The 20,087-nt window shown below is 49.8% G+C and overlaps 1 protein-coding gene across 1 annotated transcript; it reads right to left on the bottom strand.

The window, feature by feature from the left end:
• Window positions 1–3,817: 3,817 nt before the first annotated feature.
• On the bottom strand, window positions 3,818–18,950 carry SNAI3 (snail family transcriptional repressor 3). Its single transcript, XM_084812394.1, has 3 exons — window positions 18,601–18,950; window positions 12,478–13,101; window positions 3,818–4,559 (listed from the first exon to the last, which is right to left on the bottom strand). Exons 1-3 carry the CDS (start codon window positions 18,746–18,748, stop codon window positions 4,378–4,380), a joined length of 954 nt encoding a protein of 317 aa, XP_084668520.1. The 5' UTR covers window positions 18,749–18,950; the 3' UTR covers window positions 3,818–4,377.
• Window positions 18,951–20,087: the final 1,137 nt, after the last annotated feature.

Here is a 20,087-nt window from a genome sequence, read left to right as displayed (position 1 = left end):
AAAAGAGCTCTGAGTCGAAGCAGCAAACCCCTAGCTAAGAATTGTTCGGAGTTTGGGGCTGCAGCCCAGCCACTTACCTGGGAGCAGGGGAGGCTGGTGGCGCCGATGTCAGTGGGACGGTGAATCTGCTCCGGGTTTCAGTCAGAACTCTAAAGGAGCTCTCTAAGATGTGGAAGCAGAAGGACCCGGGATAGCTCCTTCAGAGTTCCAACTGGTTCTGACTGAAACCCAGAGCGGATTTACCGCCCCACTGACATTGGAGCCACCAGCCTCCACTGCCTGGGAGTGAGCTCCTTTGAACTCAGCAGGACTTCCTCTTGAGCAGATCTGTGCAGGCTGCACTGTGATTCTTCCGAAGAGTTCGAAAGGTTTCCTCTGGGCTGCAACAGGCTTGCCTTTGGGATCAATAGACAGGCAGTACAGGGAGTGGTTTGTCAAGGGATTGTGCAAGGGGGCAAACAGGCAGAGCACGTCAAACCCCGCTGGAAAAGGGACTGTAGACAGTCAGCTAGAACAGGGGTGTTGAGCCACAGGCCAGATCCGGCCCTCCACGATTCCCCTGGCCTCCTCCCCTTTCCCTTCCGGGCTTTGGTGCAGCTTTTCCCTATTCTAAAAAGTTGAAGTGCCCCTCCTAAGGCTGAGTGACTGGCAGGAAGAGTCTTAAGCTGAAGAGATGATGGAATTGTTGTGATTTTGGCCCAGCACCCTTTTGCCTTCAGCCCTGCCCACCACTGCAGTGCAGCCCCCAAGAGCTTCCCCAAAATAAAATTTGCCCTCGAGCTGAAAGAGGTTCAACATTTTGCAAGTAGAGGCTAATTCACAGACATGATAATTATAATCAGCAGAGTAGTGGTGAATGTGCAAGTGCAGGCGCTCGTCATGACAGTCCCCATAACCGCCCCCACCACCCCCAGGAGGTCCAGACATGCAGGCAGCTGTGCTGATCCATATCAACAAACCAGTTCTAGGAGATTTCAGCTCCATTAGGAGCAGGTTTGCCCTAAAACGAACAGGTCTGAATTGCCATTCAAGACCAGAACACAAAATGTTTTGCATCACAACAGGAAAGAATATAACGTTGGTGGAAAACCCATTTCCCCAAAGCTGGTGTGAGGATTCCAGTTAAGCTCAGAGGGAACAGGGAATTCTGAGCGGGGTGGCAGATGACATCAGCGTCGCTAATAAAAAGATGCCAGCACTAGGTCCCCATGAGCTCTTCTACACCACCGATATAATTAAAGAAAGTGCCCCTTTCTCAGAGAGCTTAAAGTTTGCTATCACTGTAGTTAGCATGTCAGGGGCGCTGCAGTATTCAAAGCCCATCACATTTCAGTACTTCAGAAATCCCCATGAACGACCCTGTAGGGTAGGGGAGTAGTATTATTCTTGTGCTACAATTGGGGTGGGTGGGGCAGGGGAACTCTGAACTTGAGAGAGGGTGGTTTGCCAAGGCCAGCTTGGCTGCGCGGAGATTTGAACCTGGGACTTTTGGGCTTACAGCTTCCCCTTTTAGACACTACTTCACTTTACCCAGATGGGGCAGGAAGAGGATTGCTACTTCTTTGTCTGGCCTTTATGGGGGGTGGGGCAGGGGGCTCAAACAGTGTTCCTCTTGACCTGGGGAGACCCCCTGTAAGAAAAGTGTGTAGGCAGAAAAGAGCAAGCAACAGTGTCACAGCGCCCATGGGTGCGTCATGCACTTTCCAGCTTAAGAAGGCTGGGAAAACTCATTCGTTCATTCCATCCCAACTCTTTCCCAACTCTTGGCCCCGCTGCAAGGATCAGCTGCTGACTGGCTGGACCACCCACCGCCCTCAGCGCCACATTTATAAGCACTTTCCATCTGCCATGAGGTGAAGAGAGAAAACATTCGGGCTTATTTTAGACCCGGCAACATTCTTTCCTGCTCTGGTCCTCGGGCTGACAGGTGCAAGGGCCATATTTAGACACTCGGGGGCTCAAAATAGAACACCGTTTACAATGCTGCTTCCTTTTAGGTAGCTCCGGGCCCTGTTTATGCGCTCTGGCTAGGGCTACTTCTTCTCCACTGCCCAAATTATAAATATTAACGTTGTTTGCCTGACTTTGCCATTCTGCTGGGCTGACATCGTTGCTTCTGCTGCCTGCTCGAAAGCTGCCCACTCAAGAGGAACATACTTTAATAGAAGCAGAAGGGCACTATGCACAGGGATGGTCTCTGGTACGACAGGTGGGGGGTGCCGGAGCATTAGTGCACATGTGGGAAAAATAAAGCCAGGCTAATGCAGGCCAGCATATGTGATGGTTATATATGCAGCTTTTCCACATGGTGCATCCTGTGCTGGGAACCCATGTCTGGACACAGCTTTCCAATGCAGGCATGTTGTATGTAAACACAGTGAAAGACATGCATGGCAGATGTGCCAGCCTTGTACATGAAAATGCACATGCGCTTCTCACATGCATTTTCCTGCACACAGAGAATCTTTAGAAGGAGCGTACAATTTGAAGCTGCTCGGAATGTGTTTTCAGAGCACATTAATTGCGCTCCTTGTGTTTTTTTGCTCCAGTCGCCGTGTGTGGGAGAAAGACTGCAGCTGCAGCCCAGGGAATTAGCCAAGAGCCAGTTTGGAGGTTCACATTGCGGCAATATTGCAGGCATAGTGGGGTACAAACAGAGGTCTCTAGTCAAGAGGCAAAAGGATGGCAAAAATCAGGCAAATAGCAAATACGTCTTGGCACGCAGCGTCCTCTGCACACCGTGGAAGGGATATGCATTACCAAATGTCTGCCTGCCTCTGAGATTATTACTGGGATCTTCAGTGGTAACGAGTCAACCTGAGACAGCCATGCACCTCCTCACTGTGTGGCTGCAGTGACAGAAACAGACTGCTGTAGTTCATCTACAGCAGGGCCTGTGAGCCAAAAACAGCCCACCAGCCTCTCCCCCCGGAAGGGAAAATCTCATATCTCTGATGCTTTCCCCTGCTTTCCAAAAGCCTAACTGCAGCACAGGGGGTATTTTCAAGGGGTGGGTTACAGCAGTGGGGAGGGGAGCCCATGGAGCTTTTTAAAAAAAAGAAATGGAGGCTTTCCAAAGCCTGATTGTGGGGGGAGGCATTTTCAGGAGGTGTCTGTGTGAGAGAGTTTGAGTCTTGCACAGAAAAAGATTTCTCCCCCCCTCCCCCAGATCTACAGTTTGGCAGCCCTTGGCCCAGTGCTGCTGAACCTCTTTCAGCTTGAGAGCCAAATTCCATTTCACAGAAGCGCTTGGAGGGAGGTGCATTCCAGTGGTGGGAGGGGCCAAAGGAAAAAAATACCAAAAACACCAGCATATTTTAGCTTAAAGCTCTTACTGTCAGGAAGTAAGTTTTAGGAGAAACATTCCAATGCTTCTCCCAATGGGGAGAACTCTGCAAAAGCCGGGAAACCACCCAACAATATAGTCATGGAAAAGGGGAAGGGGGCATAGCCATCTAGGTTACCAGAATGGACTGGATTTTGAATCCAGGTGGGCTGGATATGGCCCCTTGGCTTGAGGTTCTGTGTCTCTGTGTTAAAGGATGGGATGAATATGAAAATGGAGACCCTGAATCCGATAAACAAGTGCGTTTGCAGGTCCCCCTACCAGGTGTGCAAGAAAACAACTTGCAATTCAACAAAATGTTGCCCTTCAACTCTCATTTCACTCTAGAAGGCTCACTGGGCAGCTTGGAGACATTAATTTCTCTTTTTAAAAGGAGAGACCAGAAGACAAGGTCCCCCACGCACATGGCCACAAAGGAACAGTTGGGCAGAAGCACCAGAAGGCAGGAAAACCACCATAAACTCATAGCAGGACAGGAGATGCAAATCTTTTTTAATGCAAAGACTAAAAGGTGGAAGGAGACAGCTGACCTGCCTTCCTCCCGACACTGTTCCACCAGGGAAGGCAGAAAATGGAGAGAACTCCTTGGCCTCCTAGCAACCAAGCTGGCCATAATTGAAGGAGATGCACCAGTGTGCAAACGGCTCTGTGTGGATGGATCAACGAAGCCAGGGTGGGAGGAGATGCTTCTGCAGGGGAATTCGGTGCAAGGGGTTTAAACCAGCCTGGTACGCAGCTGCCCCTTGGGCTGTTTCATTGCACAAAGCGACCGGGCCATGCCCTCTCCCGCTCCCGAGGAGAGAGGCCCCGAGATCTTGCCGCAGCTAAGGAGTGAAGCCGCGCATTCTTTGGAAGAGGAAGTACCGCGCGGCCACAGAGTCCGGGCTTAGTACCCCGACCTCTGCTCCAGGATGCGGCTCCAGCTTCCACGGCGCGGATCTTCAGCGTGCCGGGCTCTCCCCCGCCGCCCTGAAACGGTTTCCGATTGCGACAAAAACATTCCAGCCAGCCCAGCGCCACGCCATGTGGCATCAGGTCGCCGGGCAGCAGGCTGCCTCCTCGTGCCTCAAGAGCAAGGACATCCGGGAGAAGGTCTTCAGGCAGGCGTGGCACTGGTACTTCTTGACCTCGGAATGTGTCTGCAGGTGAGCGCGGAGGTTGGAGCGGTCGGCAAACGCGCGGCTGCAGCGCGGGCAGGTGTAGGGCTTTTCACCTGGGAGGAAGGCAAGAGCGACATGTCAGGCGCAGGCCTCCCACCCCGGGGTGTGCCGGGCTCCCGGGGACGCCGCGCGGGCACCTGTTTGTTAGCGGGGCGCGGCCGTCATCCGCCACCCCGCTCACGCTTCCCTGCTCCCCCCGGGCTTCGCTGCAAACCTCGCACCAGCTGGGAGGAAACGGATTTTCCCAGGAACAATTTATGGTCCCCTGCTGCGATGCAAAGTTTTGGGGCGGCTTGCTCCCTCTCCACGGGGCGAACAAGACCCACCCGCTCTGTCAGAGAGCTGCTCCAGGGGGAGACGGAGGCGGCTCGGAGTGGTCTGTTGATGTGGACCAGCACCGCCGCCTGTATTTTTGGACTCTTCTGGGGGGCGAGGCTGCCAGGACTGTCGCGATGGGTGCCTGCACCTCCGAATTTACCACTGGTTCCAGCCTCCCTGGCCCAGTCTCCAGAGGGGTCGTCGCGTTAGTCTCTTGCCACAAAAGGCAACTAAGAATCTCATGGTACCGTAGAAAAACGCATTTATTTTGGCGGATGCATCTGATGAAGTGGACCATGTCCATGAAAGCTTCTACCAGAATAAATGTGTTCCTCTTTAAGGTGCCACATTGTATTTGCCCCATATAAAGCTGTTCTCGTTTTAATATGCATTAGTAGCTTTCTCCCACCATGGGCAATATTTTTGTTGTTTGTTGAGGGTTATATGAATTTAACAAACTTCATAAATAAATAAATAAATAAATAACTTTGGGTTGGGGTGGGCATTTTTTGTAATTTTGATTAGTTTTATTTAATAATGACATTACCTATATTGGGTAAAATCCAGTGTCATGCTACTGTAATGGGACTTTCTCCCTCTTTCTCCCCTGCAGCCCTCTGCACTGCCCAAAAATCTGCTCCGAAGGGTTTCCCAGCCCTCCGGAACAGACTTTGAGGGCAGGTGGGGGGACTGCCCTGCTCCCGTTTCCGCTGAGGGAAGTAGTTTGATCGCTGTATTGACACCACGGGATCCAACCCAATGTATGCTTTGTATTTTATCTTCTTTGGTAAATTGCTTTGGGATGCCTTTTCTTTACATGAAGCAATATATGCATGAAGCAATATGTTGAGAGCCAGCGTGGTGTAGTGGCAAGAGTGCTGGACTGGGAGCCGGGAGATCTGGGTTCTAGTCTCCACTCAGCCGTGGAAGCTCACTGGGTGACTTTGGGCCAGTCACAGACTCTCAGCTCAGCCTACCTCACAGGGTTGTTGTTGTTGTGAGGATGAAATGGAGAGGAGGAGGAGGATTATGTACACCGCCTCAGGCTCCTTAAGGAGGAAAAAAGGCAGGATAGAAATGTAATAAATAAAAGCTATTTTATACCAAGGCAGTTTCTTTTTCCATCTGTTCCCAGGGTAAAGAACCTCAGGCCTCAGGGACAATCCTGACCCACCTAAGGTCCCAAGCTGGCCCTCCTGGGGTCCCCAGGTGGCCACACCCTCTTCCCCCAGGCACCCCTCCTTTCCCCTAACCACTGATGGCTTGGTGGTCTCCCAGCTTTTGTGCAGTCTCCCCGCCCTTCTATAAGGCTGAAGTGCCTCCCTTAAGGCTTAGTGACGGCAGCAGGGGCTTTAAGCTAAAACATGCAGCTGTTTTTGATACTGTGGCCCTGCCCCCTTTTGCCCTTCGCTCTACCCCTTTTCTTCAGCTCCGCCCACCACTGTGATGCGGCCCCTGAAGAGCTTCTCCAAAATGTAATTCAGGTTCCGGGCACCTGATGTGTCCCTCCATCTTCTCAATCAAATTCCCAGGGCAGTGTGCACCAAAGGAAGGAACACAGTTAAAATCACACACACACACCCACACACCATGTCCTGCTCTAGCCTTGAGTCTTGGCTCTTTGCAAGCAAATTCAGGGAGCAATGCAATAGAAAAATAGTCAATTTGGCAACAAAGTGGTCAAGCACACAGATTTCAGTCCAAGGAGGTTTAGGCCAAGGCAAGGGTGGTCAAAAGCCAGGCAGAAGTCAGAACACAGGCAGGCAGGCAGCAAGGATCCGGCGACAGCAGGAGTGGTGAAGGTAACAGGCGAGAGGTCAAGCACAGGAAATCAGTCTGGTACATTGCTGAGCCCAGAAGCGGGGTCCAGAAGCAGTCCAGGGTCAGTAGCACGGAGCGGCCAGGCACAGGAGATGTGGCGGAAGATGCCGGAACTGGCGGGGCCTTGTTTCCGGCAGTGAGCCAAAGTTCCTAGGACCCCACCCAGCACTCAGCTGCTTCTGCTAGAGGCTTGTCAGATGTCCTCCTCATGAGGAGGGCCTGACTCATGAGCAGTCCTCTTTAGGGAGCGAGCGCTCCTTCGCCTGGCCACCATCCTGTCATGGACCTTAAGGCGCTGGCCTTCTCGGGGCCCGGGGGTGGCTCAGCATCGTCCGCTGCCTCAGAAGCCGAACGCTCCACCGCTCTGGGAGGCAGATTCAAAGGCATCACGCCTGAGGGTCCTGGACTGTCCTGGCCAGAGCCTCCTGAGGGGCCAGCTGGCTCTGACCGTTCTGCCTCCTCCTCTGAGGACGACTCTGGTGGCAGCAGGACACCTGGGACCATGACACACCAGAAGAATTGTGCTGGTCCACAAGGGGGAGAAAATCCAACATCCACAGTTGGGCCATACCTTTATGAGTACCAACCCAAATGCTACAAAAGTGTGCAAGCTTTCGAGCTCTCCACAACTCTTCATCGGGTAGGTGGTACAAAAAGCAGGGAAATGGGGGAAGAAATAGTAGTATGGTCGTAGCAGAAATACTATTTCTTCCCCCACCTCCTGCTTTTCGTACCATTTAGCGTGATGAAGTGTTCTGGAGAATTTGAAAGCTTGAACACTGTTGTGAAAATTTGGTTGGTCTTAAGAAAGGTAAACACCAGTAAAACACATGCACTAGGAAGGCATCAGATCCAGAAGCAGCATCTAGCCCATCATTACCTCCTCTGACCAGCAGTGGCTCTCCAGGGTGTCAGCGAGAGAGAATTCCCTTTCCCATCACCTGCTGTCTGGTCAGAGGTTTCCCTGGAAGCCATCTTGTCATGTTTAACTGGGAACGGTTTTCCTTCACAGCCCTGGGGCAAGGGCAGGGTGAATGCCCTGCAGCGGGGATATTCACGCAAGTCAGAAGCGGCAGTTGCATTAAACCCACCAGAGGGCCGCTGGATCAGACCAAGGATCCATCCAGCACAACAGCAGTCAGCTGATGTTCAATCCCTTTCCACCTTTAGATGATTCAATGGGCAGGCGCATAAGCAGCACCCTGGATGGATCAGACCAAAGGCAACAACGACAACAGGGATTTTTCAAAAAATTGTACGAGCCAAAACAAAGAAATGCCCCCGCCCCCGCTGCACCAAGTTTATGGTCCCCGACAATTAGAAGCCAGCAGTTCTAGGCACTGTTTAGAAGTTAATAAGGAGTGAGGTTTCAAGTTCTGAATTGTTTTATGGCATTTCAAACACTGGTGTCTTATATATTAGTCCGTAAGAGTAATACTTTGTCATTGTTGGTATGCTTTCAAGTTGTAGTATGAAACTCTTTGTTTTTAAGGATTCCTTTGTATTATATGTTTTCCAGTAGTCCTTGATAAAGAGATATCAGCCTGGTTTGCGCATAATGCTAACCCCTGGTATGGGTTATTGAATTCTGGGTTGTCATGATGGGCAAATGCAGCCATGCTAACAAACATGTTTGTTAACCACAGACAACCAGAAAGAGAACCCCTAGTTTGTTTGCTGGGTTGTGAACTCTGACCTGGTTCACATGTAATGACAACCCAGAGTATGGGTTGAGTATGGGTTGTCACTGAATTGTGGGTTGTTGTTGAATCATGGGTTGTCATTAAGTGCGAACCCTGCACTATGGTTTAACTATGGGTTGTTAACCATGAACAACTCAGAGTTCATAACCCAACAACGAAACATGGGTTCTCTACCCATGATTCAACAACAACCCACATTCTGGGTTGTTGTTATGTATGAACCAGGCCTCTGGGTTATTTAAGTCATGGGCTGTCATTACATGCAAATCCAGAACTGTGGGTTATTCGAGAGTTGTTTCGCCAGGCTACAGAGGTAGCGGGCAAGAGCGGCCAAAAACCCCAGCTGCTCCACATGCCAGTACTACAGTGCCACAAAGGCATTTGGGATACGGGGAGGGAGCAGGTGATGGAGGAGGGAAACAAACAACCCAGGGATTGAGAAAACAAGCCACAGTATATTCAATGGTCTGCCGACAAACCCTGGGTAGGGCAACAAACCATAGGTTAACCATGGGTTAAATAAACCACAAGTTAGTACTATGTGTGAACCAGGCCAATCTTGAAATGCACTGGGAACCATAAACATTCACGTAGCTGTCTTTGTTGTTGATCAGACCAAAGGCCCATCCAGTTGGATATTCTGTTCCCAACAGCAGCCAGCCAGATGGTGCATGGCCCCCCACAAGCAGGCCCTAAGGGCAAGAGATCCTAGCTGTCTGTCCCCCAGCTAGACTGCTTCTAAACATAGAGTTTTAGTTTAACTAACTCAGCTAATAAGTAGGTATTAATTTGAAATCATTAAGGGCAAAGCAAGGCCTCTTGTTAAGTCTGTCTTTGACAGGTGTGCACTAAAGTTCACGTGCGTGCTGGGGAAAAGAAAAACCACTCTAAGGAGCAACATCCTTATTTCTCCACCCCAATCAAATTAGCACTTAAATTTGAGGCTGAACGTATCACAAGGCTAAAAGAGATGACGCCGGAAGATGAGCCCCTCAGGTCGGAAGGTGTCCAATATACTACTGGGGAAGAGCAGAGGGTATTTCCAAGTAGCACCAGAAAGAGTGAAGCAGCTGGGCCAAAGCCGAAAGGACACTCAGCTGTGGATGTGTCTGGTGGTGAAAAGAAAGTCCGATGCTGTAAAGAACAATATTGTTTAGGAGCCTGGAATGTCAGATCAATGAATCAAGGTAAACTGGAGGTGGTCAAACATGAGATGGCAAGATTGAACATTGGCATCTTGGGAATCAGCGAACTAAAATGGACAAGCATGGGCGAATTTAATTCAGGTGACCATTATATCTACTACTGTGGGCAAGAATCCCTTAGAAGAAATGGAGTAGCACTCATAGTCAACAAAAGGGTGGGAAAAGCAGTACTGGGGTACAATCTCAAAAACGACAGAATGATCTCAGTATGAATCCAAGGCAAACCATTCAACATCACAGTAATTCAAGTCTGTGAATTGAACCACTAATGCCGAAGAAGCTGAGGTTGATCGGTTCTATGAAGACCTACAACACCTTCTAGAACTAACACCAAAAAAAGATGTCCTCTTCATCATAGGGGATTGGAATGCTAAAGTAGGAAGTCAGGAAATAACTGGGATAACAGGAAAGCATGGCCTTGGTGTACAAAATGAAGCAGGACAAAGGCTAATACAGTTTTGCCAAGAGAACACGCTGATCATAGCAAACACTCTTTTCCAACAGCACAAGAGGCGACTCTACACATGGACATCACCAGATGGTCAATATCAAAATCAGATTGATTATGTACTTTGCGGCCAAAGATGGAGAAGCTCTATACAGTCAGTCAAAACAAGACCTGGAGCTGACTGTGGCTCAGATCATGAGCTTCTTGTTGCAAAATTTCGGCTTAAATTGAAGAATGTAGGGAAAACCACTAAACCATTCAGGTATGACCTAAATCATATCCCTTATGAATATACAGTGGAGGTGACGAATAGATTTAAGGGATTAGACCTGATAGACAGAGTGCCTGAGGAACTATGGACGGAGGTCCGTAACATTGTTCAGGAGGCAGCAACGAAATCCATCCCAAAGAAAAAGAAATGCAAGAAAGCCAAGTGGCTGTCTGATGAGGCTTTACAAGTAGCTGAGGAAAGAAGGGAAGCGAAAAGCAAGGGAGAAAGGGGAAGAGATATCCAAGTGAATGCAGAGTTCCAGAGAATAGCAAGGAGAGACAAGAAGGCCTTCTTAAAGGAACAATGCAAGGAAATTGAGGAAAACAACAGAATGGGAAAGACTAGAGATCTCTTCAAGAAAATCGGAGATCTCAAGGGAACGTTTTGTGCAAAGACGGGCATGATAAAGGACAAAGAAGGCAGGGACCTAACAGAAGCAGATGAGATTAAGAAGAGGTGGAAACAATACACAGAAGAACTATACAGGAAAGATCTGAATGTCCCTGATAGCCATGATAGTGCGGTCACTGAACTTGAGCCGGACATCCTAGAGAGTGAAGTCAAGTGGGCCTTAGGAAGCATTACTAACAACAAAGCTAGCGAAGATGACAGTATTCCAGCTGAGCTATTTAAAATCCTAAAAGATGATGCTGTTAAAGTGCTGCACTCAATATGCCAGCAAATTTGGAACACTCAACAGTGGCCACAAGACTGGAAAAGGTCAGTTTACATTCCAATTCCAAAGAAGGGCAACGCCAAAGAGTGTTCAAACTACAATACAATTGTGCTCATTTCACATGCCACCAAGGTTATGCTCCACATCCTACAAGCTAGGCTTCAGCAGTATGAAACGCCATACTTCAAGAGAAACGCCAGGTTGGATGAATCACAGGTTGGAATTAAGATTGCCGGGAGAATTATCAACAACCTCAGATACGCAGATGATATCACCCTAATGGCAGAAAGTGAAGAGGATCTAAAGAGCCTCTTGTTGAGGGTGAAACAGGAGATTACAAAAGCTGGTTTGAAACTCAACATTAAAAAAATGAAGATCATGGCATCTGGCCCCATCACTTCCTGGCATTTAGAAGGGGAAGAAATGGAAGCAGTGACAGATTTTATTTTCTTGGGCTCCAAGATCACCACAGACGGTGACTGTAGCCATTAAATTAAAAGACGCTTGCTCCTTGGGAGGAAAGCTATGGCAAACCTAGACAGCATAGTAAGAAGCAGAGACATCACCTTGCTGACAAAGGTCCGTCTAATCAAAGCTATGGTTTTCCCAGTAGTAATGTATGGCTGTGAGAGCTGGACTATAAGGAAGGCTGAGCGCCGAAGAATCGATGCTTTCGAACTGTGGTGCTGGAGAAGACTCTTACGAGTCCCCTGGACCGCAAGGAGGTCAAATCAGTCCATCCGAAAGGAAATCAACCCTGAGTGCTCATTGGAAGGACAGATACTGAAGCTGAAGCTCAAATACTTTGGCCACCTAATGCAAAGAGAAAACTCTCTGGAAAAGACCCTGATGCTGGGAAAGACTGAAGGCAAAAGGAGAAGGGGACGGCAGAGGATGAGATGGCTAGATAGCATCACCGATGCAACGAATATGAACTTGAGCACACTCCGGGAGAGAGCGGAGGACAGGAAGGCCTGGCATGCTATGGTCCATGGGGTCACGAAGAGTCGGACATGACTGAACAACTGAGCAACAACAACAACAACCAGCTGCGTCCCAGACCCCATTTTCAAAGCCAGGGATGAGCTCTGGTTCATGCGACTCAACAAAACAGGAGCTTCTCTGAACATGTGTCAAGTGCATTTCAAGGCAGGACCGAGAACCAGTGTGGTGTAATGGTTAGAGTGCTGAACTAGGACAGAGGAGACCTCAGTTGGAATCTCCTCTCAGCCATGAAGCCCTAGGTAAATTTGTGCCAGTCACATGTACACACACACACACACACACACACACACCTCTACCTCACAGGGTTGTTGTGAGGGTAACATGTGGGAGGGGAAGAACACTGAACGCAACCCCGTGCTCCAAGGAGGAAGCCTAGGACACAAGTGTAATTGACAGACGAAAGAAATACATTGGCCCACACTACCGAGTAGCCACAGACACATTTTAATCTAGCAGATTGCGACCTGCCAGGCGGAAGGGCTCCACCGATGTGTATTTCCCCCTTGCCGCAGGGCGCCCCCTACCTGTGTGCGTCCGGATATGCCCCTGCAGCAGCCACGGCCGGGAAAAGGCTTTGCCACAGATCTTGCACACACAGGGCAGCGTGTGTGTGCGGATGTGCATCTTGAGGGCCCCCAGGCTGGCGTACTCCTTGTTGCAGTACTTGCAGCTGAAGCACTTCCTTGCCGTGGTGGCCTGCAGCTTGCAGTGCTGCTGCCGGTGGCGGGCCAGGCCCGAGCAGGTGCCATAGGGCTGGCGGCAGTCAGGGCACTTGAACCTCTCCAGCGAGGGGACAGCCAGGCCTCGCTCCCCCGGCAGTCTCTCGCCGCCTCCCTCCGCTGGGCTGCCTAGATGCAGAGTCCTCCTCTGGGGCATGCTGAACACCGAGGGGAGGTTGAGGTTGTTCTGGCTGTCTCGGAGAGGGGCGCCAGGCACCCGGATGCCTCCTGTGCCATCCCCGGCACCGGCTTGGGGGCTTGAGCTGGGGTCCGTTTTGGCCTCGCTGCTCTGCAGGAGAGAGGGGAAGAGGCAGGCAACAACGGAGCCGTGGTCCCAGAGGCTGCCAGCTTCACAGGGGGCTGCGTGGACATCCTGAACAAGGAGAGGGGGCACCACCCCCCTCCGGGAGGGGCACAACCCATTGGATTCTGGGGAAGAGACAAAAAAGGTAAATCAGTGCAACAGGAATGCTCCACGCCCGGCCATGCACACATCCCTCTTCTGGAAAAGCTTTGCAAACATTCCCCGAATCTCAGCTAACCCTGTGGCAGGGGGCGCCAGAGGTCATGCCCGACCAAGAGCTTTCCTTTTTTCATGATGATGAGAGGGCATCCCAGAGGACCTCCCCATCAAACATTTGAGGACACGGGAGACAGGAAGGGCAGAAAGATGGAAGCAAGGATGGGGAAGAAGACCAGCTAGATGTACGTAAGCTCAGTTACAGGAGGGCAGGGGGGAACTAAGGGGCTGGGCCAACGTCTTTCCAGAAAATGTGGGGCATGGGGAGAGTTCTTGAAGGGGGAGGGGGAGGGGGAGAGAAAGGAGGCATCTCACAGGTAACCTGGGAGGCTGTTCCAGGCCATGATTAAGTCACGGCAAAGACGTGTTTGGGGAACAATTTATAGGAACCTAGGAAGCTGCCTTATAGGGATTCAGACCCTTGGTCCATCTAGCCCGGTATTGCTGACACTGATTGGCAGCCATGGCTCTCTAGGATTTCAGGAAGGACTTTTTCCAGCCCTACCTGGGATTGAACCTGGGACTTTCTGCATGCAAAGCAGGGGCTCTGCCACTGAGCCATGGCACTGAGAATCTCTCTTGCACCAGCCCTGCTGAAATGAATCCATGCTGTTGAAGCCCGCCCTTCTGGTTATATGAGAACCACACACAATATTCTCCAATGCTTTGCACCCATCCTATACTTAAAGCGATGTTATCTCCAACAAGCCTAGATTTCCTTCATCCTCATCCACTTGTGCAATTCATTCCATTGTTCTGTATTCATTCTATTATTTATTCAAAGATACTTAATCTCATCTGATCAAGATGTTCAAGATGGCAAAATGATTGCCAAGCTTTCAGCCTTCAGTGATTCTCACATCCTCCCCCTTCCCCCCAGCAACATCTCTGCCAAGAAATCCCTTTCGGTTTACAGAAGAGATTCCAGGGCACGTTCTAAAAGGTACGCATTTGTTATTTGCTTAATCGGTGCATAACCCCGCTTTTCTGTAACGTTACTACCCAAAGCAGCATACAAATATAAAATGGGTACAATGTAGAAACCTTATTTTAAAGTAGCTGAAGCAAAAATACACAATACAGATTTTATCTTATATATAAAAGAAGAGAAAAGCGGAGCAGTAAAAAAAAAAAAGTCACACATTTCCAGAAACGGCAGCCTGCTAAGCGTTCAAAGCCTGCATAAATGGGTGGATGTTAAGTCCCATCTAAACATAGGAGAGTGGTCCCCTGCCCTCCCAGGATGTCCCGAGGTAGGATGTTCCACTGTTACGGCACCATCACCAGAGAGACCCTGTTGCAAAGCTGATTTCAAGGCACAGACAGGTTCACACTGAACATAAGCCTCACTCCCACCGCACATGAGCCACCAATGCACACACCAACACAACCTCATAATTGTGTTTTCCTAGGAGAGACTGATAATGGTAGGCAATCTGTCTTTTAGGGTGCAATCCTATGCATGTTTAGACAGAAAAAAGTCCTGCAACTCCCAGCATGGCTGGCTGGAGCATGCTGGGAGTTGTAAGACATTTTCTGTCTAAACACACATGGGATCATGCCCTGAAGGAAAATTGTCTGTCATTCCTTGAAAGCCACTGGACTAGCATAAATGTTTATGCTCCTTTCTTTTAAATGAACACTCGCCTTCCTAAGTTAACCTACCTCAGCCTTTATATGCACTTTGCTTTAAAAAGAAACATTGTGCTTCAAATAGCCATATCTGGATATTTGGTTTTAATTCAAGAGCTCTCTTCCGGTATTGTAAACTGTTGCAACAGAAGTATCTCCCTCAAGGCTACTTCACACCAAGGTTTTTCCAGATACATGCAAACATTGTGCATTATGTGCTCATAATGTTGCAACGTGCGCATGCAGCATACACACCCAGTTCCAGTGATGTGCCACACAATGGAACTGAAATTTGCCACAGTGTAATGTGTAAAGCACCGGAATGAGTACACCCAACATTAAAATCATCTTATGTCTGGAATTCGTTTGCTTTTAATTATAATGCATCTAGAGAAGGATGTTGCAAACATATTCCCAGAGTGGTTAACTCGTGTGTGTGTGTGGGGGGGAGCAGGTGTTATATTTTCCAAGGTAAGTTTCCAAAACGTGGATAGAGAACACACATATTTAAGAATTCCTTTGAAATGACACAATCCAATTCCTCGCTACAGAATTCTTGAGCTCACTCTGAGGAATATTGTAACTCAAATATTGTACTATACAAAAGAGGCAGCACTCAGCATTTTTGAAATAACTCCAGGCCACCCTCCTAATCTTTACATTCTTTATCAGTGTACGAAAAGGTTAAGTGCCCAAACCACCCTGCCAGCTTAACCTGGAAAAGTTGCCTTAACTTTCAGAGTTAACTTTCAGACCCCAAGCGCCTCGGTCATAGGAAGAGCCATGCTGGATTGTACCAAAGGCCTTTCTATTCCAGCTTTCTGTTATCACAGCAGCCAACCAGAAGTTCAAATGGGAAGCCCAACAGCAGGACGTAAGTGCAACAGCGTGCGCGCATATACACACACACAGCTCATACTCTCCAGCAACTGGCATTTCTGCCTCTGGTACTGGAGGTCGCATAGAGCCATCAGGACTAGTAGCCACTGATAGCCTTCTCCTTCATGAATTTGTCCAATCACCTTTTAAAGCCATCCAAATTGGTGGTCATCACTACGTCGATGCGATAGTGAATTCTACAGTTTAAAACCGTACTGTGTGAAGAAGTATTTCCTTTTATCTGTCCTAAATCTCTCATCAATCAGCTTAATGGGATGACTCTGGGCTTGATTGTTACAAGAGAGGGAGAAAAATGTCTTCCAATCCACTTTCTCCACACCATGAATAATTTCATACACCTCTGTAATGTCTCCCCACCATCACCTCCTGACCCGCCTTTTTTCTAACCCCTGCCCCCAGACATTTTAACCTTTCCTCATAGGAGTGGCTCCAGCCTGCTGATCATCTCAGTTGCCCTTTTCTGCACCTTTTCCAGTCCAGCAGTATTCTTTTTGAGATGCACTGACCAGAATTGCATTCCAAGCAGTGGAGGCTGGTGGCTCCAATTTCAGTGGGGCTGTGAATCCATTCTGGGTTTTAGTCAAATCAGCCAGAACTCTAAAGGAGCAATCCAAGGTACTGTTCCCCACTCCCAAATTAGTTTGAGAGATAGCTCCTTTAGAGGTCTGGCTGGTTCTGAATAAAATCCAGAATGGATTCACAGCCCCACAGAAATCGAAGCCATCCACCTTCACTGATTCTATGATGTGACCACACTTGAATTTGTATAAAGATGTTACAACATTGGAAGTGATTATTACTCTCTCACATGAAGGAAACTGGGAACAGCTTCACACACAACAGCTTTTTCACACCAACACCACATTGCCCCGGTCTGTTGCATGGTTGTTCCACATGGTGGAGAGAACATCCAGGCTCACTCTGTTCCTGAGAGCGACTGCCAGCAACATGGAAACATTCCCCACACACCACGGAATCAACCACATCACACACCTGGGGGAGCTGCAATTTTAGACCTTGGACGTAAAGGTCTTATGGGGACCCCCTTCAGATGGCCATCACTATTATTTCTGTTCTGAAGCACACAGATGAGATTTCCCTTCGCCCCTCACCACCATTCCACATTTTACAACTGCTTCAACATTGCCGATATGTCAGAACAATAGCCACAAAACTGTTTGCCAACCCTGGTTTAAAAAAAATACTCTGACCACATGTGGTTTTGCATTTTAAACGCACTGAAATCATAGCACCATCATGACCCCAGGAATACAATGACATTTGCTGCTGCTGCCCTCACCATCTGCCACTTTCTGGGTGGTCACTGGGGGTGGGGGTGCTTGGGGGTGGGGGTTCCAGGGCCCTGAACTTTGCCCCACTGTCCAGCTGTAGGTACACCACTGAGTCTAGACTAGAAGAGCCCTCAGTCTCATCAACTTGGATGAGTCTCTCCAGTTTGCTCATAAAGCATGCACTGAAGTGAGTGCGTATGTTATGGGTTAACTTTGAGCACTCTGTCTATACTTCAGTCTTTTGGGAACCTTTAGCTGCCTGTTTACTCCCTATAGCAGATAAAAACGCTTCTAAACAAAGTGTACACCTAAGATTGTTGGGTGGGTTGCAATCCAGGTTTAGTACTAACAGTAATTATAGTACAGGAATCTTTGAATCTATTTCCTTCTTTTCTTGATACAAATATAAGCACTCCTAAGCATTTCTTACTGTTACAAAAGAGAACATTCCTGAGTCCATTTTGCTTACCAAGACTTCTCTATAGGGTTGTCTGGCAGTATCACAGGCAAGGAGCTTTGATATCAAAGAACCTATCTGACCGCCCAAATCAGACCATATTCATACAGTTTCTAAAATACTACTTCACTGTTAATATGCCAATACCAATTGCTGTTTCATAAATCTAAGTTCATAATCTTGACTTCTAAATGAATCTTTCATGATCAAAACACACATACAAAAAATACACATACACTTTTCAAGTTAGATACAATTGATGTTGATATATATCTTTGGAAAAACGATTTCTTACTCAAAGTTCACTAATTAAACCTAAGTACACACATTTTTCTAGACATCTATACATCAAAGTTAACGTTTATACCTTACAAAATACTTTTTGCTCATTAATTGATAAGTGAAAACTTTAAGTTCACTCTGACACTGAGTAATACAATTTGGTTTCTCTCCATTTTTCACATAATCCTTTTCATCTCTGGGGACGAGTTATAATTCAGCATACTCTCTTTGGATGTTATCCGAACTGCTTTGCCAATTACATTTTGATAGCGATCCCCTGAAATTCATTGTGAACTCAATTCGTATCGGTACCACTTACGGTCTTAGTTATTTGATTCCCTGGGTCCCTAATTACCTTCTACGCTACATGCTTAAGTCCCTGGGGCTGGCAGCGTTTGCCTTTTTGTGGGGTGGGAAGAGCCACTTGGGCCACCAACCTTTGGTGGCAGATCCATGACAGCAGGGAAAGGGGGATCTACGTAAAAGGTGCTTCGAAAGCCGAGTTCCTCGCCCAGTCCTGCTGTCGCCCGACTGAGAGCAGTTTCCTCGCCTCGCTCGCCGGCCTGAGCACGCGCAGGGCCGCGTCCTCAGAGGCTCACGCGCAGAACCAAGCGCCGGGAGAGAGTTCGGGAAGGAGCGGCAGGCTGCGCGCGAGCGCGAGCGGAGGGGGCGCCCGCCGCAGCCCTCGAAGCCCGAGGCGGGCGCGGGCTGCGCGAAGGGAGCTCCCGGCGGCGCCGGAACCTGCCCCGGGCAGCGCCGCGGCGCAGGCAAGCCGGGCTCGGCACCGGGCGGCGGCCCCTGCGAGGCGCGCCCTGGGCGCAGGAGCGCGGCGCTGGTGACTGTACCTTGGCGGCGCGTCTCCAGCTGGCCGTAGTTGGGGACGCGGGTGCTGGAGGGCTGCTTGACCAGGAAGGAGCGCGGCATGGCGAGCGGCGCGGCGCGGCGCGGCGCCCCGGCCGGGCCGGCGGGATAAAGCCGCGGGCTCATTAGCATGGGCCGCCCGCCGAGCCAACCGCCGGCCGAGGGGCCGTCCTTGGCGGGCGCGAAGCGGGGGCCCGCAGGGGCGCCCGGGGGCCCTGGCCCGCGGGAGGGGCGACCGCCTGGGGTCCTCCTCCGCGCCGACCCCGGGGGCAAGGTCGCCCAGGCCTCCGCTAGGCCAGGCGCGCCTCGTCGCTCGGCTTTTGGAGCCGTCCAGGGGGAGGCGGTGGCTTCAGCGTCAGCCCTGCTTGGAGTAGCCCGCTGCAGCGAACGCGGCTTCGGTTGGACTGCAGTCGGCTCCGTCCAAGCCCTCTCCGGCAGCGCGGGGCCCGGCTTGGGGCGCCGAGCCGAAACAGCGGAGGACCTCGGAGGGCGAGCAGGTTTGGAGCCCCGGGAAAGCACTTACTGGGGGCCCCAGAGGTGTCTCCGCGCCAGGCCGCCGCTGCCGCCGCCAAACCCACAAAGAGCCTTGGGACACCCGAAAGACTAACACATGGAATGCGGGCTTCTGGGGCGAGCAAGAGGCCAGGGATAATACTCTCACTACCAGTAGTATTCCTAGTACTAGTATTACTACTACGAGTATTCCTAGTACTACTAGCCGTCAATACTAGGGCTACTAGAGACACCACGGAGGAAGCCCACCTGGCACAGCAGGGCTTGCTTTTGAGTAAACATGCCTAGGAAAGCGCCACTGCTGCTGCGGCAGGAACTTTCTTTGCCTAAGAGAGCTCTTTTGGTGTTCTGAGAGAAATTGCATAAGAACTTTGGAAGAGCCCTGCTGGTTCAGGCCAAGGGCCCATCTAGTCCAGCATTCTGTTCCCACAGAGGCCGAGGCAGCAGTCAACAGGAACCCCACAAGCAGGACAGGAGCGCAACAGCACCCTCCCGCCATGTTCCCCAGCAACTAGTATACATCGGCATACTGTTACTGGAGGTAGCACAGAGCCATCAGGACTAGGAGCCATGGATAGCCTTCTCCAGGCATTTGTCCAACCCCCTTTCAAGGCCATCCAAAGTGGTGGCCATCACTACATCTTGTGGAAGTGAATTCCATAGTTTAACTCTGCGCTGTGTGAAGAGGTCCTCCTGCCTTTCATCTGTCCTGAATCTCCCACCAATCAGCTTCATGGGGTTCTAATATTGTGAGAGAGGGATATTTATTCATGCACCTAAGGAGAGAGGGGGAGAAATTGTAAATGGGGACCCCATTACTGCTGTTGCCAACACAACAGAATTAACTTATGGAACTCTCTGCTGCAAGATGTGTGGGATGCCCCTTAGCTTAGATGGCTTTCCAAGGGTTAGCCAAATTCATGGAAGAAGAGGGGGGTGCCTATCAATGGATGATGGT

This window comes from Heloderma suspectum, chromosome 8 (genome assembly GCF_057233095.1).
Source record: "Heloderma suspectum isolate Gila_16-S chromosome 8, 16-S_ref, whole genome shotgun sequence".
NCBI classification, from domain to species: Eukaryota; Metazoa; Chordata; class Lepidosauria; order Squamata; family Helodermatidae; genus Heloderma; species Heloderma suspectum.
The sequence above is the reverse complement of the archived record's forward strand: the minus strand, read 5'-3'. Positions and strand labels throughout refer to the sequence as shown.